A 25164-nucleotide genomic window follows, 5' to 3' on the forward strand; every position below is an offset into this window, starting at 1 on the left:
ACGGGAAGTGGGCGAGGGAGACTCCAGATCAAAGCTCTCGACCAGAACCGGGGAGCCGGTCCAGGATCTGGAGGGACCACCACCCCTGGGCCCCCCCCCGCCCCGTGTCCCCCAGCCCCCTGGCACGCACCTGGAAACGAGGCCCAGGAGACGTCTGCTCACCAAGCAGCTGCGGTGAGGGCTTGGATGGCGCACAGTACAAACCCAAGGATTTTTCTAAAGGGCAAAACCACGTGCACGTCTTCTACGAAGGCCTTTGCCCGCACAGCAACCCTTCCACCAGCACAGCCTCTCCGACCACCCCCAGAAGGGCTTCTGGAACGCAGCAGGGCAAGGTTCTGGCTCCTGTGGGCCCCCAGGGCCCCGGGCACCTGGACCCAAGCTTTACCAAGTCCACGTTCCTCGCAGTGAAGAAACGGCAGAGGGGGCAAGTCGGCCCTCAGCCCTCTGGGGCCCTGGTGGGCAACGAACTCCCCTCCCAACCCCCATCAGAGTTTCAGGGCAAAACAAAGGGATGAAAGAAGAAGGAAAGGCAAGTCCTCTCTTATGACGGCATCAGACAACTGTTTCAAAATATATTAGATTTGGTTTTTATTGTAGAGCACACATATCAGGGCAAAGTGCTGCACACACAACTACAAATCATTTTTGGGAAAAAAGCTGTAAAAAAAATAAAACTGCAACTGCTTTAGTTACGCAGTCCTGACTTGAGGAATCCACGCTGGCAAAGGAGCTCTGGCCCCCGAGAGGCCTTCTTGGAGGTGGCTGCCCCAGCTTTCTTCTGCAGCCCCCTCTCTTAGACGAGGCCCCTGCATGACGGCAGCCGGGGGACTGGGAGGGCCTCTGGTCTCAGTGGGCCCGGGGCTTGGCCCTGGCTGGCAAGGACATTCCTAATGAACCCAGACCAGCAAAACCTTGCGGCCTTCGAAGATGTGAGTGGGTGGAAACTGCAAACGACTTCACTTGTTTCCTTTCATTAATGTTTCTTAAAGCCCCTTCCCCAGTTCCCACGCCCCTGAGCCAGAGGCGGCACCAACCCAGTCCACAGGCTGCAGGCGGACAGAGGGGTGGCGTCTCCAGGGGGGACGACAGGGAGAAGGCCCCAGCTGGCCGACGGAAGAGAAAGGAAAGGGCAGGGGAAAGCCAGAAGGCCTAAGGAAAAAAATGAAAGCTCAGAACAAAAGAAACAAAACCCCTACCACACACCACAACAATTTTCCATACCCCAAAACCTCCATGCTCGGAAGGACACCAGTCCCTCCAGCTAGAAACAACTGCTAAAACCGCCCCAACACGGCAAGTCTAACTGCTCCGCACAATCGCACACGTGTGTTTGAAAGGAGCAACCCTCAGGCGGCTCCTGGCAAGAGGTCAGGACCACTGCAGCCAGCCCCAGAGCAGGCCAGAGCAGGCGCCGGAGGCCCGGGGTCTCGGCCAAGAGCAGCTCTGGGGCAGCAGGGCCGGCTCTGTTTGGGCCTCTGCCTCGTCATCACTAACAACTTCCGCCGGAGCAGGGGTGTCTGCGTGAGCTGCTGGGGCCTGGAGAGCAGGTGAGTGGTGGGAGGGCCCCTGCAGAGCCAGCAAGACCTCAACCCACAGAGGACGAGGGAGGAGACTCAACTTCATTTACAACACTGAGAAGATTTACATTTAAAGCAAAGTAAGAATTTCCTTAACCAAAACATTTTGCTGCTTTTAAATAAATTCAGCCTGACACAGCCCCAATTGAGAATGGCTGCCCCGCACGCCTCTACTGGCCACTCCAGCACGAGCTTCTGTCCCTACAGAGGCCAAGAGCCCTTCCACCCAGGAGGAAAACCACAAACCGGAGAACCAGGCTCTGGCCAATTCTGTTCTTCAGCCTGAACAGGCAACAAACAAAGGGAAAAATATACAAGAAGCATAAAAAAAAGAAAGAAAGAAGAAAAAAAGAAGAAAAAACAAAAAACAAAAAAAAATCTCAAAATGAAACGAAAGGAGGGCAGCTAATGAGGATGGAGCCGAGTCCCGGGAGGCCAGGCCTCAGTGCCGCCGCATTTTCACTTTGCGGGCAGGGCTGCCCGCCGCCTCCGAGCAGTCCTCCCCGGGCTCGTAGGACTTGCGCCAGTGGTCCTGGGAGCTGAGGCTGCCCCCTCGCCGGTGCGCGGGCAGCAGCACCGAGCGCCGGTTCTCCTCCTTGTCCATCTCCAGGATCCGGGGCCTGCGGGGGAAGCAGGCATTATCAGGGCCAGCCCAGCTCGCCGGCTCTCCACAAGGGGCGGCACTGGCACCGTGTCCTTGGCCACCTGGTGCCAGCAGCCACTCCTTGTCTCTGGGACTGCGGGCTTTCCGGCCCCCAGGACACTGCTGAGGCTGTCACGCATAAGGCGACCTTCCCTATCACAGCCTCGAGGCCCTACCTGGTCCTGCTGCCCTCTTCCCCTGCCCCCCGCTGCCCCCGACACCACCAAACCCTTCCTGCCTCAGGGCAGCCCGCACCTCCTGGCCAGACTGGCCTCCCACCTTCTTCCCTCTCCTGCTCTCACCTTAAACAGCCTCCTCAGACACGGCCCCCAGCCCCTCTCAAACAGGCCCTGCTGCCCTGCAGCTCCCACGTGACCCTCCTAACCCTCAGTAGAGCCCACGAGAGCCCTGGTCTGGGTGCCATGAACAAGGGAAGGCTGCGAAGCACTCCCGCTTGGCAGAGTCTCGGCACGATCCCCTCCCCCTGCGAGGCAGGCAGGTGGCCGAGGCTTAGCCGGAAATGCCACCAACCCCGGGGAACCAAGCTCAGGAAAGGTGGGCGATGTCAGGCTCCTAACCACCCACCCCGCCCTGCAGCCAGGCCCTGGCGCTGCTTTGCTGGCCTTTGCCAAGGGACCACAGTCAAGTACCTGTGGGCAGCATCAGGGTCTGCCTTGCGGTGGGACCGCTTGGGTTTCAGCGCGGGGTCCCTGCTGTTTCCCGACAGACGATCCGACGCGTAGCTGGGGGCTACCACGGAGCTGCTCAGGGACTTGGTTTCCAACCGAGGCGCATCTAACCTTGTCCTGCAAAGGAGAACACAGCAGGGGTCACCAGCGGGCCTCTGAGAAGGGGTGGGGGGGATCGCACCAACTCTCTCTGGCCAGGCCACGTAGGGGCCAGGGGTCTCTGCTCGGCACTTCTGTCTCCTCATGGTTCAACGAGGGGCTGGCCTGGCTGACTTGCCAAGGACTTCCGCTGACCTGCTGCCCCGGCTGACTTGCCAAGGACTTCAGCAGACCTGCTGCTCTCTGAGCTGGAAGAAGCAGCCCCTCCTCAGGCCCAGAGAGTCTCCAGGGATGTCTACTGCACCTGCCAGAGGATGGAGAGCCCTGCTGGCGGGCACCAACACCCCCCCAGACACCTCCCCCCCGCCCGATGTGCCAGGCCGGGCTGTGGAAGGGCTGGAAGGGGACAGAGCAAGACCGTCCTTCCTCACACGCAGGGACACTGAGTCTGTGGCAGAGCCAAGAGGAGCACCCAGGCCCAAATCCACAGTCAGGCTCAGCTCTGGCTCCACCACAGCCACCCGGCAGCTTCTGCTGGTTCCGGGATGCGGACCAAGCCAAAGCCGGAAGGCTTCTGAAAGCAAAGCCACCACCCAGCACCAGAACGCACCACCTAGCAAAGGAAAAACATGCCGGGACGGATGGGGAAGAAAGGACGGAAAAGCCGGGCGGCAGGGAGCCTAGAGAAGCGATCCAAGTCCTTGCTGACGTCAGCCCAGGAGGAGGCTGGCCTGGGAAACCTCTAAGGAGACCCGAGGCTTCTTGTGGATAAAGAGGAGGCAGGCAGTCAGGTCCCTGGCAGTAAGGGGCAGGAGAGAGGCCTGGGGTGAGCTGGGAGAAGGCCCAAAAGGTACCTTTCCTATGGGCTGCTCTGGGCACAAAGTAGCAACTGGGTCCCGAAGAAGAAGGTGCCATGGCCAGGCCAGACTCAAAGGACCCCTCAAGAGAACGCTGGAGGCAGCAGGGCAGACACCCGAGAGCTGGCTTGGGTTCTTCTTTGTTTTGTTTTGGTGGGGTTTTTTTTGGCTTTTTTGGCTTTTCTGGGGCCGCTCCCTCGGCATATGGAGGTTCCCAGGCCAAGGGTCGAATCGGAGCTGTAGCCGCCAGCCTACGCCAGAGCCACAGCAGCACGGGATCAGAGCCGCGTCTGCAACCTACACCACAGCTCACGGCAACGCCGGATCCTCAACCCACTGAGCAAGGGCAGGGACCGAACCCGCAACCTCATGGTTCCTAGTCAGATTCGTCAACCACTGAGCCACCACGGGAACTCCTTCTTTGTTTTTCTTTGTGTCTTTTTAGGGCCACGCCCGCAGCACATGGAGGTTCCCAGGCTAGGGGCTGAGTCGGAGCTGTAGCTGCCGGCCTGCACCACAGCCACAGCAACGCCAGCTCCAAGCCATGTCTGCAACCTTCACCACAGCTCACGGCAACGCCGCATCCTTAACCCACTGAGTGAGGCCAGGGATCGCACCTGCGTCCTCATGGTTCCTAGTCAGGTTCATGACCCCTGAGCCACAAATGGGAACCCCTGCTTTGGATTCTTGGGAACGACTGTGTCTGGTCCTCACAGCTCCCCCTTCCCTCTACCGGCCAGGCTCGCCGTGAACAGACAGGAAAACTGGGTCAGTAGGAAGGAAGTCATGTGACCCGGAAGTCCTGGGAAAAAGGTCTGGTCCTGGTGAGAATCCAAGCCTGGCAGGCAGGAGCCATGGCTCTGAACCTGGGCGGGGCTGCTCCTTGGGCGGCCAGCAGGGGGCTCCTTCCCAGCTGGGAACCAGTATCTGGCCTCCTCAGGCCCAAACTGGCAACTGCCCCCCTTTGCTTTGGCCTCTTAGATAGGGAAGCAGAGGGCCTGGCGCATGGGTCTCAGCCTCCAGGCTGGCACCCCAGGTTCCAGAAAGCAGGACCCAGCAGCAGAGGGCACATCAGCCCTGATACTGCCTCTCAGAGTCCGGGCCTGTTACCCCGCCGAGCAGAGGCCTCTTCCAGTTCTGAGGGTCTAGAGACCCAAGACAGGCCAGCACCTTCAAGGTCAGGATGCGTTCCAGGGCCTGCGCAGACCAAGGGTGGACCCCGTGGGCCGGGCCAGGCCTCAGAGCCCCGCGCTGAGAGCTCACACCAGACGCGACGTCAGCCAAGAAGCTCCACTCAGGGGCTTCGGGGTCTGAAGCTGCCGGGAGCACTGCCGAGCCAGGTCTACACTAAGAGCCCTCGGGTGCCAGGAGCACACGCCCAGGGCAAAGCCCATGTGGGCAGCCCCTAGGGGCCCAGGACCATGGTGTGGTTTCCTCAGGTGAGTAGCGGGCGGCCGGAGAAGAGCAGAGCTGAGAGGAGGGCCTGGCCCACACACCTCCGGGGCTGGAAAGCACGAGCACGTCCCGCCACGCGGGCGCGGCTGGGCCCTGAGGGTGGCGCGCTGCTGGGGAGACAGGGGGGACCAGCTGAGACGGGAGAGGAGGCCGGGCACATGGACCAGCTCTGCTCCCCGCCCCCCCCGGGCCGGCCCTCCGGGAAGGGATCTTCAGAGGGGGCGCCACCAGAAACCCAGCCTCCTATACCCACTCTGGGGGACGGCAGGAACTCTGGGGCCCACAACGGCTCCTGACACATCCCCTGGTGCTATGTCTCTCCACGGCTTGGAGGAGCTCCTGCCCACCCTCCGTGTCCCAAAAGCCGCCGAGCCGCAGAAGCCAGGCCTGAGCCAGATCCCCAGCCCAGAGCCGCATTTGTTCAGGGCACACCCTCTTACAGGGCAGCCAACTCCCAGGGAGCAGGCCAGGGCTCAGTGGTCAGAGCCCCAAGTTTGGAGGCAGGAAGCCGAGTTCTAACAGGAAGGCCTGGGAATGGGCTTCCTCGGGTGGCAAGAGGCAGGAAGATCTTCCGAACGGATCGCAGCCAACATCCAGGGTCACGACAACGAGCCCGGGTATATCAGGACACCCTCGGGACAAAGCAGGGACTGGGCCTCGGTACCAGGAAAGCCAGAACTTGGGAGATGCCCGAGCACTCCTGTGACACAGGAGCACGTGACCTGAGCGGACAGGAGGGAGCTGAAGCTGCTGGGGACCCGGGGAACAACGCGACCTAACGGAGACCCCGTCACTGGCCTCGGGCACACAGCTGCTACCCCAGGACGGCCCCGGAAAGCCCAGGGGGTTCTTACGGCAGTAGAGCTGAGAGCTGAGACCAGGGTTTCTGGGCGTCAGGAAACCCGCTGCCAACTGCCCTAACGCCTGGCTCTCCCCGCAGCAAGCACCCTCGTGCTGCCAAGCCTGGCCGTCCCGTCCGAGCAAGGAGGCAGACCCGCGTTCCCCTTCACTGAGCAAGCTGAGCTCCAGCCGCTCTAAGCATCAGCGCCGGCACAGCCCAGGGCCCCCTCCCGGCCCCCATCTTCCACCACCCTCCCTCCAACACTGCTTCTCTCCAACTCGGACCTGCTCTCTCCTCACGCAGCAGGTGACAAGTGCAGAAGCCTGCTCTGAAGCCTACACTGAGGTGGCAGCCCCCGAGGAGCGAGCCCCCGAGCGCACGGTCCTGGGCTCCAGCAGACCACACCCCCAACTCGGGCCAACCAAACACCAGGCCCCAAGGGGCACCTCTCCAAATCGCCTACCTGATTGGCAGCACGTCACCCCATACTGCAGGAGGCAGGGCTCTAGGCGCCCACGGGGCCGGGATCACAGGTCCTCAGGGATCCCCCAGCTCAGGCCTTGGTCAGGGCTCACTGTCCTCCAGGACACCAGGCGGCCAGACACCAAGCCAGCTTTCCCACACCTCGGCTCAGGGCTCCCCTTTCCTCCTGCCTCACGCACCTCTGCTCACTGTACCCCAACACAGCACAGCCCCCCTAGTCCCTACCTCTGAGCCACCAAGTCAGAGGGGGTGACGGGAGAACACACAGCGCCCTGGAATCTGACCAACTTACAGATGAGAACATAGGGCTCAGGTAACCAACCTGTAGTCCATAAAGGAGGGACAGAGCCAGGGCCAGGCCAGGTGCCCAAGCCAGTCACGTCCCTGGGGGTCTCACCGCCTCCTTACCCCTCGGGCAGGCTGCCAAACGGGCAGGGGGGATGCACATGGACACACACTCCCTGGATTCACAGGGTGTCGGTGGCGCCGCGTCTCCGGCTGGGCCGGGACCAGGGAAACGGAGAGCGGAGGAACTGGCGCAGGGCACGCCCTCTGCTCAGCTGCACTCAGCCTCGGCTGCTCGGCTTCCCCTTTCGGACCCCAGGGGCCAAGGGCCTGAGGGACCAATGAGGCCACTCAGCTCGGCCTCCCAAGGCAACCGCTCCTAAGCAAGATTCCCCAGCACGGACGAGGTCCTCTGATCGGACCCAGCCCGCCGCGCCTCTCGCCTGCGATCCAGGATGGGCCGCTTCGGGGTCCTCACGCTCCCGGCCTTGGCAAAGAGCAGCTCCTCCAAGCCTGCCCGAGGCCCAGCCCCCGTAACTGCCTCAGGTGGCCCATCTTCTCTAGAAGCCTTGCCTGACCAGTCCCTGGTGAGGTGCTCGCATCTCTTCTCCCCCAAGGCTGAGGACGAGAAGAGGCCACACGCAGCACGTGCCTGGCACCAGCACAGAGCCCAGCACGCACCAGCTTTGCCTAACATCTGGCAAATGAACCTCTAGCTGCTCCTCCCAACTTAGGACCACTGAGAGCTGAGCTCCACTCGGCCAACAGCAAAGAAATGAGCTACTTACGTTGTCTTGAGCCGTCTCACGTGGTTAAACTGGAGAGGCCAGCCACGCAGGAACACAAGCCTTACAGGCCGGTGGGGTGCAGGCCGGGGGGCCTCCCCAACACCAAGAGACTGGCTGCCTGGCCACCCACCAGAAGGCCCCGAGAGCCCACAAGCCACCTCCTGTGCCAAGTTCTGATCTGGGGCCTCCACCCGCCGCCTTCCCGCCTTCACTTACCATTTCTGCCTGGCCAGCAGTTTCCAGGCCAAGAGCCATCTCCCCAGCTTGGCCCAACCACCCCCAAAGTTGCTGGGCTCCAGAGGACAGCGCTCTTAGGACAGTGCTCACTGTGCCTGTGCTGCACCTGCACGCAGAGTGCCGACCGATCACCAACCCGGTACCAAGGGAGCGCCGGGTCTGCGTGCCTGCCTGGGTGCCTCATGTGCGGCAGACTGCCAGCTGCAGGCCAGGAATCCCTGCCCAGGGAGCCCTCCGAACTGGCCAGGCGAGCTGAGGCAGCTCACTTCCTGCCTGACCCCTTTCCGAACAGAGTGAGCGTGTGGGCAGCACTCTCCCCAGTGCCTGGCACGAGCAGTAAGGAACCCAGCATGGACCGTACACGAGGTCCTTAGAAGGCTGCACATCAGGCAACTGCGGAAAAACAGAACACTCCCCCCCAACGGCTGCTACAGCCCAGCCTCCCGGTTCTCTAACTGGTTGTTTAAAACCAACCACGCTAAGGATCCGGCGTTGCCGCAAGCTGTGATGTAGGTCACAGACGCGGCTCGGATCCCGCGTTGCTGTGGCTGTGGTGCAGGCCAGCAGCTACAGTTCCAACTGGATCCCGAGCCTGGGAACCTCCATGTGCCACAGGTGTGGCCCTAAAAGACAAAAAGACCAAAAAAATAAATAAATGAAACTTTAACCACCCTTTCGAAAAACAGGTCCAGCTTCTCTGCCAGGGGTACCAACGATTGACAAAGATGATACTGGGCAGCATGCTTTGGGGAGGGGGGGAAAGAGCGACCCTCAGGGAAGTTGGGGGTATCGCTGAAGACCTGACCAACCTCAGCCGCCAGCTCTCCCCACGCCCTGGGAGCAGCCGCCTCGCCACCTAGAACACTCTCGGCAATCAGCTCTCTACTTGCACAGCAAAGGCAAGAAAGCCCTTCTGCACATGAGGCTCCAGGTTCTTCAACTCAAAGCACCTGCCCTGTGACACACTGAGGCAGGCAGGACTCGGTGGCTCCGCTGTGCAAACCACCCAGGGGCCCCAAGACCCAGCACCAGGAGACCCAAGTTCAAAGCCTCGCTCTGCCGGCTGTGACCTCAGCCTGAGGACTGCACCCTGGGGAGGCTCTCTGAAGGTCTCTCCCGGCCTCCCGGCAGGAAACCACGGCACCAGCACATCAAGACTCCGAATCACCCATGTTCAGAGCCAGGTTTTGGTGCACCTGAAAGCGCCTGGCAGCCGCCCACCTATCTCCCCCCAAGAGGCCCCTGGAAGGACCACCCCAGTGCTGAGCAACCTGAGGTGGTGGCACAGCCCCCGGGCCCGCCCTCAGCAGCCTACACAGACTTTATCCAAACTGAAGAGAAGGGAGTGCTGGCTCCGCCCGGCTGTGTACACCCAGATCCCACCCGTCTGGGTGCTGCCTCACCCGAAGACAAGGAGTCCGCCAGGCGCCCACCCAGGCCACGTCCCTGATGTCTGGGCGGCGCCTGAGCCAGGGTACTGCCCCTTTCCTCCAGCCCCAGCCCATCCTCTCCTACCTGGCGCAGCTCCTCATGGGCCTCCGCGGTCCTCCCCCAATGCCTCCTCCAGACCGGCCTTCCTGCTGGGTTCCGGAAGCACAGGGCTCCCCCTGCCCCAGTAACAGCAAGTCTATGGGCCGTCCCGGTCTGAAAGGGTGGGGGTGTGCCGAGAGGAATACCGGTGTGTAGACGGTGCTTCCTGAGGGATGGCTCGGGCGACTAACTTTGGGTGTGGATGTATGGGTCACTTGCGGGTGGCTGTGTCAGATGGGAATGCTCCCAACAGAGGCCGCGCTGCTGCAAGAGCCTGGGACATAAGTCTGCTGGCCACACAAGGAGCTGCAGGTACTTTATTTGTTTAGCCTTGTTAAAGTCGCGCTAACAGCACACGGAGGTGCCCAGCCTAGGGGTCACATCGGAGTTGCAGCTGCTGGCCTACACCACAGCCACAGCAATGCTGGGTCCTTAACCCACTGAGCAAGGCCGGGGATTGAACCCTCATCCTCAAGATACCGAGCCGGTGCATACCCCTCTGAGCCACGACAGGAACTCCCTGCAGGTACGTAAGGTAAGAGGCGCAGAAGACAACGGGAGACACCGAGAGGAAGCCAGAAGACGAGCAAGGCCCGAGAAGGACCCGGGTTTTATTCTGCCGGCAACAGAGCTGCCCCTGCCTGTGGTCCCCAGGGCTGGCTCCCTCCAGCTGGGCACCTCACCAGCTCAGCAGCACACGGAGGCTGGGGAGATGCCTGCCCACTCCTCCCCAGCGCCCTTAGTTGTGTGTCCCTGGCCGGCTCCTGGGCCCGAAGAACAAAGAGCCCCAGCCATTCTCCAAGGTGAGAACACTGCCAGCCGCTCAGTTGGCCAAAGAGCTTCCCAGGAGAGCTGGTTAACAGTGAAGACTCCCAGTCCCACCACAGAGCATCCAGGTGTGGGAGCCGCCACTCCAGAGGAAGGGGACAGCCAGAAACGCAACCTGACACTCCGGCTCGGCCACTTCCATCGGCACCTCCAGGATGCTTTTCCTGGGACGCTCTCCCGTGAGAGGCTGGGAGGAACCCTTGGAGCTGCTGCTCTGGCTCATCGCCACCCTGGCTCCCAAGCTGGGGGGCCGGGGCGAGGTCTCTGGCTGCAACTAGAGGCACCAAGTACAGTCTGAGAAGAAATGACCAGAGGGAGCTCCACTTTGGGCTGCATCACTTCTGGGCTGTGGGTTCTAGACGGTGCAGGGAACCACAGGAAGAGAAAGCGGCAAGCCAGGTAAAGCCCTTCTCCTCCCAGGTTCTGGAAACATTCTCATGCTAGCGGGGAGAGGCTGCCAGCCACCAAGCTCAGCCACATCTGGTGTTCCCCTATGTGCCCAGTGCTCTGCCCGCACACAGGGCTGTCCCCCAGATCTGGGTCATTCTCATTCTACAGAAGATAAAACTGAGACTCAACATTTTGACTTGGCAAAGTGGCAGAGCCATGCCAAAGAGCCTTCATGACAATATTATGGAATTCTGGAACCGAAGACCCAAGATGCCAAAGTTACTGACTGAAGTTAAAAAGATGCCAAGTCAGAAAGAAAGGAGGTACATAAAAAGAGCTCCCAATGGCCAAAGCTGGGACAAAGTGACCCCAAGGCAGACGCCGTGCATCCATACCGCCAGCAAGGGGGACAGCAAACAGTCCCAGACAGCAAACAGCAAACTCCTGAGCAGGAGGAGTCGCAGCATCCCATCCAGGGGGCGACTCCACCCCCGAGGAGGTGGCGCTGACTCCCCACCCCTCCCGCGTGGGGCCCACAGGGACGTCCCTCCTGGGAGGACAGTGGGGACGGGGCCACCCCTGGAGGGAAGCCCGACGAACACACCTGAGCCAGGCGCCCGAGGTCAGCGCCGAGGGGGACGGGCCTGCTCCCTGGCCGAACCCCCACCCAGTGTAACCCTGAGGAGGGCCCCGGCCCCCCACTGAGTCCGGCGCGTCTGAGCGAGAGGAGCTGGGGGGACAGGACAGCGAAACGGCCTGCGGGTGCCGGCCCGGACCCAGACGGAGGGCACAGGGAGAGCTGAGCGGAGGGCGGCCTCTAGTGACCTGCTGCGGGTCAGCCTGTGGCGGACACAGCACGCCCGGCAGGAGGGGAGCACCGGGGGACACGGAGAGCTCCGCACTCCTCACGGCGTCCCGGGAATCTAAAACTGTTCTAAAAAGTAAAGTTTCCTGGAATCAAAAAAATAAACAAATAGGAGTTCCCGTCATGGCACAGCAGAAATGAATCTGACTAGGAACCATGAGGTTGCAGGTTTGATCCCTGGCCTTGCTCAGGGGGTTAAGGATCTGGCGTTGCCATGGGCTGTGGTATAGGTTGCAGACGCGGCTTGGATCCCGCGTTGCCGTGGCTGTGGTGCAGGCAGGCAGCTGTAGCTCTGACTGGACCCCTAGCCTGGGAACCTCCATGTGCTGCAAGTGTGGCCCTAAAAAGACAAAAGACCAAAAATAAATAAATAAAAAACAAATAAAGCCAAGCAAGAGGACATCTTCCTCCAGGCTGGGTCTAGGCACCTGCCCCGCCCTGCTCACTGGCATCTACACGACCCAGGCAAGCAGCTGGCCTCTTAGGACTCCAGCCTCAAGGCAGGATTGTCTTGACCTGGCAGGGGCCTGACTCAGTCCATTCACTCCGTGGGCAGAAAGGAAGTGCTGGAGAGGCCGGGAGGGGCGACGCTGGCCAGCACGTCCCTGCCTCCCTGGCCAAAGAGGAGGGACTGCGACAAGCCCTGCGCCTGCTGAACACATGGCCTAACCTCCCACCTTCGCCTCCTCTCCTCACCCGCCGCTCCTCCCAGGAGTGAAAATCCAGGCATTTCCAAAGCAAGCTGCTAAGGCACAATCTAAAAATACTCAGTGAGAAGCACATGTGACAGATCAGAATCAAGGAAGCGGGGTGGGGGAGGCCAGGGTCTGGAAGAGGACTCCCCAAATCTTGTCTCAAGTCTGTGTTCACAGACACTGGGGGCGAGTGCTTCTGCTCAGCCCGCAACTCCTGAAAGAGAACTACCTTTTTTTTTTTCTTATTTTCTTTTCAGGGCCGTACCCACAGCGTATGCAATTCCCAGGCTAGGGGTCGAATTGGAACGACAGCTGCCGGCCTCCACCACAGCTCACAGCAACGCCAGATCCTCAACCCATTGAGCGAGGCCAGGGATTGAACCTGCGTCCTCATGGATACCAGTCAGGTTCGTTAACCACTGAGCCATGACAAGAACCACGAGAACTAATTTTCTGATAAAGAGAAAACAAAATAGCTTTATCCTCACATAATTCCAATCAGAAAGCACGAGGCCTTACAGCCTTTTCCTCTCCCAGGCTTCAGGGTGCCAGGCTACCAACAGAGGAGCCCAAGCCTCCATCTCCAGTGGGGCCAGCAGGTGCCGGACGCCAGGGCACTTACTTCCTGAGGATGATGACAGCTCTGCGCTCCTTGATGTCCTGAGGCCGTATGCAGTGAGTGATTTCATCAGCAGCATATCCACTGAAAAGAAAAGGAGCACGTGAGCACGGAGGGTGGCCCTGCAGCCTGAGCTGGGGGCGGGGGTGGGGATGGGGGTGGAGGGAGGAAACAGACAGAAATAGGGCCCCAGTCCTACAGCCACCCTCAGCCCCATTATTTGGGAGGTTCAGGGATTCACACACAAGGAAATAACATGTTAAGTTCCAGGATGTTTTTGGAGTTCCTGTCGTGGCTCAGCGGTAACAACCCTGACTGGTATCCATGAGGACGCAGGTTCAATCCCTGGCCTCGCTCAGTGGGTAAGGATCCGGCGTTGCCTCGAGCTGTGGTGTAGGTCACAGACGCGGCCCAGATCCTGTGTTGCAGTGGCTGTGATGAAGGCCAGCGGATATAGCTCAGCTTAGAGCCCTAACCTGGGAACGTCCTTGCGCTGTGGGTGTGGCCTTAAAAAAAAAAAAAGGTCCAGGATGTTTCTGCCCAGAAACCACTCAAGGGGGAATCTGGGATGAGGTAAAGACAGGTCCTAAAACAGAAGCCAAAGCAGGAATCTCCTTGCACAGGGCAGCTGCCCTTCTTCCAAAGGGCCCTCAAGAGGGCACACCCTTAGCGGCTTTGGAGGCAGATGGAGTGACTCAGGCCAGACCCTGGTGAGAAGACAAGACCCTCCCCAACCCCCAGCCCCGGCTGGCAGAGGAAGCCAAGGCAGACGCTGACAGCACTGAGTCACCAAAAGGCTGCAACGTTCAAAAAGAAAATTTATCTACTTGGATAAAAGCTTTCCAAAACCTCATTTTAAGGGATCCAAAATCTTGGAAACAGCTGTGTTTGGAATATTTTAAGAATTTCCATCACATTCAAACACCTATTTATCTTCCTCAAGTTACAGGATTTTTAAAACTGCTCAGACCAATGAATGTGGGAAGACGACTCTTCTCTTCACGGCTAACGTCCTCCCAATCTCAAACTCTGGAAGCCAGCTCAGCCTCCGGAGCCTCTCACATGCCCGCCCCGAGAGCACAGCACCCAGAGGCACTCCAGCCCGACCCGCCGGAGCCTGGGCAGCTCCGCAGCCAGCAACACTCTCAGCCGCAGGCCTGGGGAAGGGGGCACCTTCTCGGCCTTCTCCTGCTGGGAGTCCCTGACACCCCCCACCCCTGCCCCCAATCTTCTACTCGGCTGCGCAGCTGCGAAGACAGGGAGTGACTGTTAAAAACATTGAAAGCCTGGGAAGGACTCCTCCAAATGGCCAGGCTGCCCCAGTGTGGGCAAAACTGGATGCAAGAGCAAGTAAAAAAATAATAAAAAGTCCAAGAGAGAAGCACCTCTGACTCAGAAATCTGACTTGAGGCCATGTGGGGGGAGGAAAAAAGACACTTAATTTAGGGATTTCCCCTCCAAGCTGTTCCTAAACCAGGGTTTTCAATTTTCTCTATAAATACCAGTCCCACATGATCCTACAAATATTCACAGTCAAATCAATCTATAAAAAGAAAAAACCCCGATATGTATGTGTGACACATACATACATATATATATATTTTTTAGAACTGCACCTGCGACATAACGTAGGTTCTCAGCTAGAGATCAAATCAGAGCTTCAGCTGCCACAGCCATATGGGATCTGAGCAACGTCTGTGACCTAAACCACAGCTCACGGCAACGTCAGATCCTTAACCCACTGAGCAAGGCCAGGGATCGAACCTGCATCCTCACAGATACTAGTTGGGTTCATTACTGCTGACCATGACAGGAACTCCTAGAAAATGCTGATGAGCTTTTAAAAAAAGCACTCGCAGGTGTTCCCCGGTGGCTCAGTGAGTTAAGGATCCAGCACTGTCACTGCTGTGGCTTGGGTTCAAGCCCGGACTCGGGAACTTCCACGTGCCGCCAGCACAGCCCCTCCTTGTTAAAGGACTGAGAGCTACTACAGCAAAAGAACCCGCAAACTTCCTTTAAGCGAGCACTGACTCAAGAACTTTCTTTCAAACAACACCTATTAATATCTGCAGGCCCACACAGAACTGCCGTGTAAAGACGGAGGCTCTGAAGAGATCTGGGTCAGAACCCGAGCCCTGACACCTTAGCTGAGTCACGTGCTGCACTGAGCCCTCGGCTCCCCCATCTGTAGGGACGGAGGTAGGTTCCTGGGTGTCCAGTGGTTATGCTCTGTCACTAAGGACATTCCTTTGTGGTGACTAATGGTTAAGATCTTAAAAAAGGGGTGAGTGCCCTCTTTTCTAGGCAGCATCACATTTCTCCGTCTTCATGGCCGGCACCCCAGAGAGCAGCAGTGGACGGCCCCCCTGCAGGACTGCTGTTAGGTTACCCTGGGTGCCTGGCGCCCTGGGACCACCTGGATCCAGGACACACTGCCACAGAGGCCCCCGGGCCCCCTCCCTGAGCTAAGGGCTCTAGATCTCATCCTATGCCCCTCCTGTCCTTCACAGCGGGACAGGTCTGGGCTGCAAGACTGTCCCATACAAACAGAGGACTTTCCCAAAGAGTCCAGTCCCAAAGGCCACCCAAGGCACATTTCTAAGGCCTGGATCTGCACTACTGCTGCAGGCAAGCCTGCCTACCGTCAACAAGTGTCACTAATCTGTTTGACTTGGCCATAGGACCGCCAAGGGCCCTGACTTCCCATCTCCAACAAGGAACTGCACTCCGTCATGTAGAAGCCAACCCAGACGTTGGTCAAATTTTAACTGCCCTCACCTTCCCAAGGCTCGACAACGAAGAACAAGCCAAGCCAGGTTCCTGCCACCCAGCCCAGGCCTCAGAAGAACTGGGGCAGAGGCAGAGCCGCAAAGGCCCAGAAGGATGAACACAGCACCCGCTGGCTCCCCACCTCAACAGCTCCCTAGCTTTCTAGACCCTCCAGCAGCTGTGCAGAGCCTACCCACCCCTCCTCAGACCACCAGGCTCCAGGGGGAGCAGGAGGTGCATCGTCCAAACTGCAGCACGAAGTGTCCAGCAGAGACCACAGAGGGTTATCTACTGCTAAGGAATCTACCTGCTAATAAGAGAACTGTTCAAAAGTCCCGGTCTGCCAGCTGGAAACTTAATATGCCCGGGGTCCAGCCCTCCCGCTGGCATGAAGACAAGTTCCAGCGCCTCCTGCTCTTTTTGCTCTTCTGTTTTCACAGGGAAGGGAGAAGAGGAAATAGCTCGTGCTGGCACTGGCCTGGACTCAGCCCCTCGAGTCCCCGCGCCGACCCCTCCCGCAGCAGTGACTAGTATGCCACAGGCATCCAGAGCAAGAGAGGCAGGCTGTCACCCGCTACACCAGGCTTGAGGCGACTCGTGAAGAGTGTCCCCTCCCACGGGGAGCTTTGCTCAGCGCCCCTCGGCTGGCTTCCCCCACCCTGCCCGCCCAAGCTTCTCTACGACTGCTGTTCGGCCTTGTGGAAACCGTGTCCTCCCTAAGAGCCTTGCTCATCTCTGCACACGGCGGATGCTACATGAGCCGGGTGCTGAGCTCAACGTGTCTACTGCTCTCAAGACTCAGGCTCCACATGTGCGCGACAGACGGCAGCCAGTCCTTCCTCGAGGACTAGGTGCCGGAGGACGAGAAGCCCGGAGGACCCTCTAAAGGGACTGTGCAGGGCTGCACACGTCTCCTCCAGGGGACAGCCTTGGGGACAGGACTGTTCAGGCACAGCTCCAGGCCGGCCGCCAGTCCCCATCTACTCTGTGCCCTGCCCAGGGCAGAAGTCAGCCAGAGACGGAGGGACTGGCCAAGATCACCAGGGCTGCCTGGTGACAGCCTCCCTCCAGCTGGGGCGACCTGCTCCGGCGGCCTCCCCGCCCCCAGCCTGCCTCCCCACTGCTGGGCCTGCAGGACCTCACTTACGCTTTGAGGGCAGCGGACCAGCCACTTGGGCACAGGGGCGGCACTGTGAGCACAGGTCAAGTTATAACCACAAACCTGAACCTCCTGGAGGACACACGGCCTCCCCCCGATGAAAAGTCCTGGGACTTTCTCAACCCGGAAAAAAGAAGGCCGACCAGCTCCAAGGCCCAACTCTGTGTACCGCAAGGCATCAACAGAGGCAGCTCACCTCCAGACACTTCACCTCAACCTCAAGCCTTCAGCAGTGAGACGGTCAATGCGGGATAACAACTCTAGGACACCAGCAGCTCCATTCTGCAGAGGCACACCGGGAGTCAGTCAGCTCAACCGGCAGCACGAACTCTAACCCAACGCCTGGCTTCAGAGAGTAGCTACACTGGGTTTCGTTTCTTGATTTGTGATGGGAGTGGGGGTGGACGGGGAGACAACGAGGAGCAGGAAGAAAAGCCTGTTTCCAGTGACAAGGTCCAACCTGTCCGGGGCCTCACTGACCTCAGCAAGGACACAGGCACACCTGCCACCCATGGAAGAAGCCCACCAAGACACAGGCACACCTCCAGGGGACAAGCATCATCCCAGGGACGGCCGCACACCCCCTGCCCTGCCCGAAACGGTCAGCCAGCCAGCCCTGGTGTTCTCACGGCTGCGTATTTTCTGCTCCCTCTGAGCTTCGTGACGAAGACCGCCACTCGCCTTCCCTTCCTTTGCTGCCCTCTGCCTTCTTGTCGGGCCTGGCAGAACTCGAGCCAGCCAACGCCCTCCTGGCCCAGAGCCCCTCCTGAGAATAAGCAGCCTTGACTTCACCCTGAGCTTCTCCCCCTCCCACGGAATCGGGAGATTCCACACAAGAGATGTGGCCCAGGACCTATCTGCCCTACGTTCCCAATTACTTGAAGCCAGAAAGCTAAATTTTGCCTTCAACCAGCTGAGCAAGAGCAGCCCCTTGCTCAGGACCAACAGGGGTGCCCGCTCTACCCCATGTCAACTGTTAACTGGAAGTCACAGGCTGTGCTCAGGTCTCCGTGTCCATGGCTGTGCAACACAGTCGTGTCCAAAGAGGCGGCTAAGGCCTGGGTCTTTGGGCAAGGGGCCGCCACAACCAGACCGTGCAGCAGTGATTAAAAATAGCGACAAACAGGAGTTCCTCTTGTGGCTCAGCCGAAATGAACCCGACTACTATTCATGAGGACGTGGGTTCAATCCCTGGCCTTGCTCAGTGGCTTAAGGACTGGCATTGCCTTGAGCTGCAGTGCAGATCACAGCTACAGCTCAGATCCTGCGTTGCTGTGGCTGTGGTGTAGGCTGGCAGCTGCAGCTCCAATGAGACCCCTGGCCTGGAAACATCCACATGTGACAGGTTCGGTCCCAAAATGCAAAAATAAATGAACAAATAAATACAGCAGCAAGTAAGCAATTAGCCTTTAGATAACTATCCTAATTGATCCAAATGAAATCTGCTTTTATCTGTGGTTCACTATACAAAAAACAAGAGGAGAAATATGGGATGAACCGATATGAAAAAGATAAAAGATATTTATTTCCCTAGAAAACAGCACTGAAACAGGACCCATCCAGGCCCAACATGGAAAGGTTACAAAAAAACAGCTGCCAACTGGGTTTGGAAAAAAGTCAACCACTTCCAGAAGGGTCTGTGAGGCCTTGCTCTAAGTGCCCACGTCTAGACACTTCTGAGTCAATGAGTGCCACACACTAAAATCCACACTGACACCTCTAAATGTAAAACTGTATTGGGAGTTCCTGTCGTGGCTCAGTGGTTAACGAATCCAACTAGGAACCATGAGGTGGCGGGTTCGATCCCTGGCCTTGCTCAGTGGGTTAAGGATCTGGCGTTGCCGTGAGCTGTGGTGTGTAGGTCACAGACGTGGCTCGGATCCCGCGTTGCTGTGGCTCTGGTGGAGGCCGGTGGCTACAGCTCCGATTAGACCCCTAGCCTGGGAACCTCCATATGCCGCGGGAGCAGCCCTAGAAAAGGCAAAAAGCCCCCCCAAAAAATTAAATAAATAAACAAAACTGTATTCCTGCCATGTTGCCTTGGACGGGTACAGACACCAACGTCACTGACAGCACAAGTCTGAACTGGAGGACAATTACTAGAACCCCACCCCTTAGCCCCCATCTGTAGGGAACCACTGTTTTCCTTGGCCCCTTCTAATCTGCAGCTTCCCAGCTCATCACCTCTGGGCTGGCTGGGATACACACCAGGAAGTGAAAAGAAAGCATCCCCTCTCCCCAGCTGGGGGAGAGCCAAGCAGGGCCTGAGGGGAGGCACCTGCACATCAAGTAAGCAGAGGGCTAAGCGAGCAGGTGCAAGAAGGTTTAAATCAGAGAGGGTGTCCAGTCCCGTCCCCCCGCCCCCCCGAGAGCAGGGACTCTCCATTTTAGGATGAGCTTACCACCTGGAGACATCCGGCAACATCTAGAGATGATGGTGGTTGTCAGAGAAGATGCTATTGGCATTTAGTGCACAGACGTCAGAGATGATATTAAACAGCCCCCAACAAGGAATGAGCCAGGCCCAAATGTTAACAGTACTGCTGCTGAGAAGCTCTGACCCAGAGCTTCACCCTGCGTGGGGCACCAAAATCCCACTTCAGGTCCCGGTTGGACCCAGGGACTAGCAACGACCTCCATCTGCTTCTAGTCAACATGCACCCCCTAAGGCTGCTTCCTCGCTGCCGCCGCCAAAGCCTCGTGCCCTCGAGCCCTCCACCCCCACCTTCTCTGCCTGGCTAATTCCTAGTGGTCTCCTAGTCACCCCACAAGTTCAGCTGACTTCCTCCTGCAAACGACCAAACTCCAGAGTGGATTAACACGTGCCCACGCAGTGTACTCCGGCAGTCACGTTCCCGGGCTGGACCCGTCTGTGGTGTCCACGGGGCTGTGGACTCCGTAAAGAGCTACGTGTAAGGCTCCCCCAACTCCCTGCCCCTTCCCCAGCGAGACGGCAAAGGAACATCACGCGGTTGTGTGCGAAAGCTCCCGTCTCAGAGCCTACCCTGTGCCAGGCCCTCTGTCAGACACCAAATCACCATGCCCAGGCCTTGGAAGGTGGCATCAGCCCCATTTACAGATGAACACCCACAAGATCCCAAAGCGAAGCAGGGGAGAGCTGGATTCAAAGCCTGGGCCCGCACTTTGCAGGACGTGGCCGAGCCTCCCACGTTCCACAGCCAAGTCAGAATCCAGGACGAAGGGACTGGGAAAGCTTCAGAACTTTACTATTTTAAGGTAAAGATGAGGAGAATTTTCCTGATGATGCAATCCTGTGGTGGATCAGTAACAGAGCTGCAGCTAAAAACCTGAAACTCCTCTTCAATACAGGGTGTGCGTGCGCTGAAGGAGGGGGACTCTCGAAGTCACCAACTGCCTCCTGTGGTTCCCCCCCCCCCCCCCCCCGTACACAGGGGACCACTGCCACTTCTCCTGCTGACAACCCTGAGGACCTGTGATTACGTGGGAAACGAACATCCCTCGGAGAGGCCAAATGGCCCTCGTCTGAGATCCTTGTGACATGGAGAGCCCTTCAACGAAGTCAGACAGCAAACTGCCTTCCACGGCAGGCCACTTGGGAGAGTCTGCCCTGGAAATCCCATTTTAAAGGGATCTGCTAGGACATCTGGAAGCAGCATGTAGAGCTGAGGAGCCGGGAAGCCCAGATGACAAGGCGGCCCCCAAGAGCTAAGTGGTCCTCTAACTTCCGATGCTCAAGGAATCCGAAGTACCGCTCCTGCTGCTGCTGACTTGCCCATGGACTTGCCCATCAGGAGACCTTCCCTATCGCAAGGCTCTGCTGCCATGGGCAAGTACGGAGGCAGCCTCAGCCGTTCCACTCAAATGCGAAAGATGTGCCTCATGATGCTGAGAGGGCTCCAGGGACCCTGCTTCTCTCCGTGACCGTGACCGTGACCCACGGCACTGACTGAACTTCAGAGGTTAAGCTGCTCACGACAAAATCTCAGTGTGTCTTGATCCTGTACCAGAATCTGGTGGTCGACCAAGCTGCTCTGAACAGCTGCAGTCTAGATCTCCTAAGAGGTTTGGGGGATTACTGAACCACACGGCTACATTTACTTGTTTCAGGGCTGGAAGGAGACAGCTTCCAACGAAACGTTCTGCTTCACATAAACAGCAGAGGTGTTCCAGCCGGCAATCCTCTCTGGGGGCCAGGGCCCTGGGCTAATTCTCAGCAGAACCTAGGACTGAAAACAGGCCAGGAGCCTAATTTCTGCTGACACAACTACAAGGCCTAATACCTGGTAAAGAGACAAGCTTTCTTTTGTTTCACACGGCCGGGATGGTAGGTAACACCTTCTTACAAAGGACCAATGGGTGCTTGAGCAGCCAACAGGGGCTGAATTTTAAGTCTGCTCCACTCTACTCCCGGACCAAGGGCTCCTCTGCTCAACTCCCCTAGAGTCACTCCCCGACCAGGAATGGAGAACCTTTAACAATTGAACACTCTCAGGGACCTCCCTCTGTGGGGATCGTTTTCTGTTGAGGAATCCGTGAACACTGTTCTCCGTTAAAGAAACCAGGGAGGACAGAGGGAAAAGACGGTGGGGGCATAACTCCAACCAGTTTTTTTTTAAAAAGCAGAGTTGAAAACGGAGACTCAGAATGGAAAGCGCACTTGCTAAAATCACAAAGGTAAAGAGACTCCTAAAACCAGCCTCCGGAAAGACGCCCTGAGGGTGGCTGTCGGTCAAGTCCGCGATCCCGTCTAACCTGCCCTGGGGATAGAGAATTCCAGAGCTGCTTCCCGCTGTCTTCACGCACGTGTTTTAAACGCAGACCCCTTCCTCCGCCCCCAGAACAGAACGGGTCAGAGGCGGAAAACGCGGGCTCCCACCGGCCGCCCCCTCCTCCCAGGCAGGTGGTTACCTGAGCACAGTCACGCTCCCCCTGCGCACAGGCAGGGAAAGCACGGGTTCCGACACCCGGATAGGCTTGAACTGGAACTTGCAGCCGAAGCAGAGCGCGGAGTCGCTGAAGAAGGACACGGACACGATGGGGCGCTCGAAGATGTGGATGGGGTCCACGTGAGACACGATGCAGCCGCCGGGCTGGTAGTCGTTGATGACGGCGCTGTTGACGAAGCCCTCGGGGATGACGCGGTGCTCCACCAGCTTCTGGATCACCAGCTGGTGCACCCACTCGGGGATCTCGTCCACGTCGCCCGGCGGGTAGAGGCGCTCCTGGCCGGGCCCGCGCTTCTGCAGCTGGGCGCCGTACGTGTAGCCCTCGCCGAAGAAGTACTTGTTGCGCAGCGGGGCCCGGTCCACCGTGTGCTCGTTGTACAGGCCCTTCTCGGCGCGGGACACCACCTCGTCGATGCGGGCCTCGATCTTGGCGCACTCGTCCTGGCTGAACAGGCGCATCTGGCGGATGCCGCTCTTCACCTTGCGCGCCTCCTCCTCCTTCTGCAGCTGCTGCTCCTCGAAGTCGCTGCGCTCGGGGTCCGAGTCCTCCTGGTACTTGCGCTTGGCCCCGGGCGCCGCGTAGGGCTCGGCCGCGGCGGCGGCGGCGGCGGCGGCGGCCACGGCGGCGGCGGCGGCGGCCGCGGCCTCTCGGCTGCCGGCCTTGTAGTTGTCCCGGGACGTCATGGACTTGAGCTTCTCACGCAGGTCGGTGTAGCCGCTGGCGGCCGCCATGGCCCCCGCGCCGCTGCTCTAGGGCGCTCCGCGGCGGGCGGGGCGGCCGGGCATGGCTCTGGGGGACGCGCCCGGGCCCCGGGCCGCAGGGGCCGCACCGCCCGGCGGGGGAGTCGAGGGTCAGCGCCGGCGGCCTCAGGGGCGGCGGGTCAGGCGGCGACGACGGGGCTTCCTCCTCCACCTCGTCCGCGTCCCGGGGGGCAGGGGCGCCAGCAAGGCCTCATGCCGCGCGGGGCGGCCGCGGAGGCTCGGCCCGACTCCCGGCCAGACCCTCGGACGCCGGGCCCGGCCCGCACTTTAAAGCGCTCCTCACGACGTCACCGCCGCCCGCCCGCCCGACGTCCGCCAGCGCCGCTCCTCAGCGGGCTGCTCCGCGCGCAGGCGCAGTGCGGCCGGCCACCGCGGCTCCGCGCGCAGCGAGCATGCGCGCGCGTGCGGCTGGGTCAGCGGAGGTGCCGGCGCACGCGCAGACAGGCGCCGCTCGCCGTCCGCCGCCCCTCCCCCACCCACTGAGGGGCTCCGTGAGCACCCCGAGCGGCAGCCTGCCTCCTCTCCGCGCCACCCCGCGGCCGAAGGGCTCCCTCCACAGGGGTGCGCTCACGCCGTCGACGCTGTCGCCACGCTGCGTCACGGCATCGCCCGAATGCCCCAAATCGCCTCAGTCCCCAGCGCGCAATCACCAGGGAACCGCCACAACCCAGGCTGCCCCGTCACCGCCCCTTTGGGGCCTCCACTTTGTCATTGGGCCGCGGGCCACGGGCCGGGCGGGCCCAGACGGCAGCTTCCGGAAGCTGGTTGGCGCTTCTGCCTGTCAATCCGGCGGTCGCCTTGGCTACTGCGTCCGTCACCTAATCAGCGGCGGGCGGGCGGGCGGCGAGGACCTCCGAAGGCTGACCAGGTGGCTAAGTGAGTGCCTGAGTGGAGGCCCTACCGGAGGGAAGCCCTCAACGCGCAAGGAAACGCTCAGATTGCGGGGCTCAGAGCCCCGCCCCGTCGGCCGCAGACTCCGCCCCCTCGCCGCCGCCCGGCGTGGACGTTGCCCGAGTCACGTCCCGGCGGGGCGGCGCGTGCGCGGCCCTCCGCAGCCGGAGCCCCCAGGACGCCGGGGGAGCCCCGGGACTGGAGCGCTGGCGGCGGCGCTGCCCGGCGCCCAGGCCTTTGTTCAGACCCTTGCGGCCCCTCCTGACCGCCGGGCCTGCACGCGGGGTCGCCCTCGCCCCTCCTGGGTCTTCCGCCCGGGATGCCCGTCCCTCCCGCCCTCTCCTTCACTGTGGCTCTTTGAGGCTCAGCTCCCCCCTGTCTAGCAGCCTCCCCAGGTTGGCACTGAGATGCAGCGCTTCTTGGGTTTCCTGGCCTCGCCTCCCTGGCCGCTGTGCTCCCGGCCAGCTGCCTCTGCGCCCTGTCTACCCACCGCCGCCAGCTTGTCGCGGAGCCTGAGCTCCAGCTCCTGCAACCTGGCAGATGGGTGTTTGGGTCTGGACCCCCTGACCGGCTGTAGGACCCTGGGCGCGTGGCTTCCTCACTCGAGCCTCGCTCTTGTGGGTCTGAAACGAGAATGACATCAGTGCAGGGCCCACGTGTATGGTGCTGTGAGGATGAAGTCCCGTTCCTTGAGCAGATGGACCGCTGCCCTCAAGTCTCAGCTTGTTTCCTCGCCCTAAGCTGACAGGCCTTCAAGTCCCGTTGGGAGCTGGGGATTTGGCAAGGACAGGCCAGCAAGGCCTGTGGGAGGGGGATGCCTGGCCACTGTCCCCAAGCCCCCTACCCAGGGGACCCCCCCAAGCGGCAGCAGTAGGTGGCACCGCTGGTGGTGGGGTAGGAGGGCAGCTGCAGGTGGTTAGAAGGTGGCCAGGGGGTCTGGGCCATTCTGTGTGACCGACCCCCCAGCACAGGGGCCCACGGTCTGCACCTTGGGGGTTTGGCTGTGAAGCCTCAGGCCCTTCCAGAGCCCAGTGTCCACCTCTAAACTGGCCTCCAACAGGGGGCATCGGGCCCTGCTCACACCTCCTGGCACGGAGCTCACTACCTCAGTAATCAGAAAGTACTCCCAAAGAGCCTGGTAGAGCCCAGTTCGGCTCATGCAGGCAAACCTGGGGCCTACCTCCTCCCCAGGGCTCCCCCACCCTCGGGCGCTCCTCCCTGACTCCGACCATTTGCAGCCAGGGACCCTCCTCGCCAAGCCAGCCTGTGTCACAGGCAGCACAGCTCTGGAGCCCCCCTACCTGCATCTGAATCCTAACTGGGCCTGTTAACTGTTAGTTGCTTCACCTCTGTGCCCATGAAGACAGGCCGTGACTGTCTCTGTGCCCACGCTCCCCTCCTGCGTCGTTCTCACCCCGCACCAGGCTGGGAACCCTGGGGCTTGGCGACTCCTGCTCTGGCTCTCCCCACGGCCGCTCAGACTTCCTGTCTTTCTGGGTCGGGGGGAGGCAGCAAGGACTGACTCTCCTGTCACCCCTGAGTCTTCCTGCTCTGCCTTTCGGGGGATCCTTACCTCTGGTGGGGTGAGGGTGGGGCTCAGCCTGCTGAAGCTGCCACTGAGGCACCAGAGCAGCTGTTAAAGCCCCAGGGTCGCGGTTATCCGCTGCTTGTGGACCAGCCCTCCCCAAACTCCACCCTCAGTTATCATCCTGCTCAGGAATCTGCAGTGGGGGGGGTTGGCCTGTCCCATCTGGTTCCACTGGCACCTCGC

General features: G+C 60.0%; 1 protein-coding gene across 1 annotated transcript; it reads right to left on the reverse strand.

Moving 5' to 3' along the window:
- Positions 1 to 566: 566 nt before the first annotated feature.
- Positions 567 to 23187, reverse strand: ALKBH5 (alkB homolog 5, RNA demethylase). The gene is made up of 4 exons (XM_021067995.2): positions 21703 to 23187; positions 12888 to 12968; positions 2874 to 3029; positions 567 to 2200 (listed from the first exon to the last, which is right to left on the reverse strand). Exons 1-4 carry the CDS (start codon positions 22470 to 22472, stop codon positions 2023 to 2025), a joined length of 1185 nt encoding a protein of 394 aa, XP_020923654.1. The 5' UTR covers positions 22473 to 23187; the 3' UTR covers positions 567 to 2022.
- Between the last annotated feature and the right edge of the window lie 1977 nt (positions 23188 to 25164).

The sequence above is a fragment of the Sus scrofa genome, chromosome 12 (assembly GCF_054392235.1).
Source record: "Sus scrofa isolate SSC_HxYL_T2T_F1_AM1 chromosome 12, Sscrofa_HxYL_maternal_Yorkshire_Landrace_v2.0, whole genome shotgun sequence".
Classification (NCBI taxonomy): Eukaryota; Metazoa; Chordata; class Mammalia; order Artiodactyla; family Suidae; genus Sus; species Sus scrofa.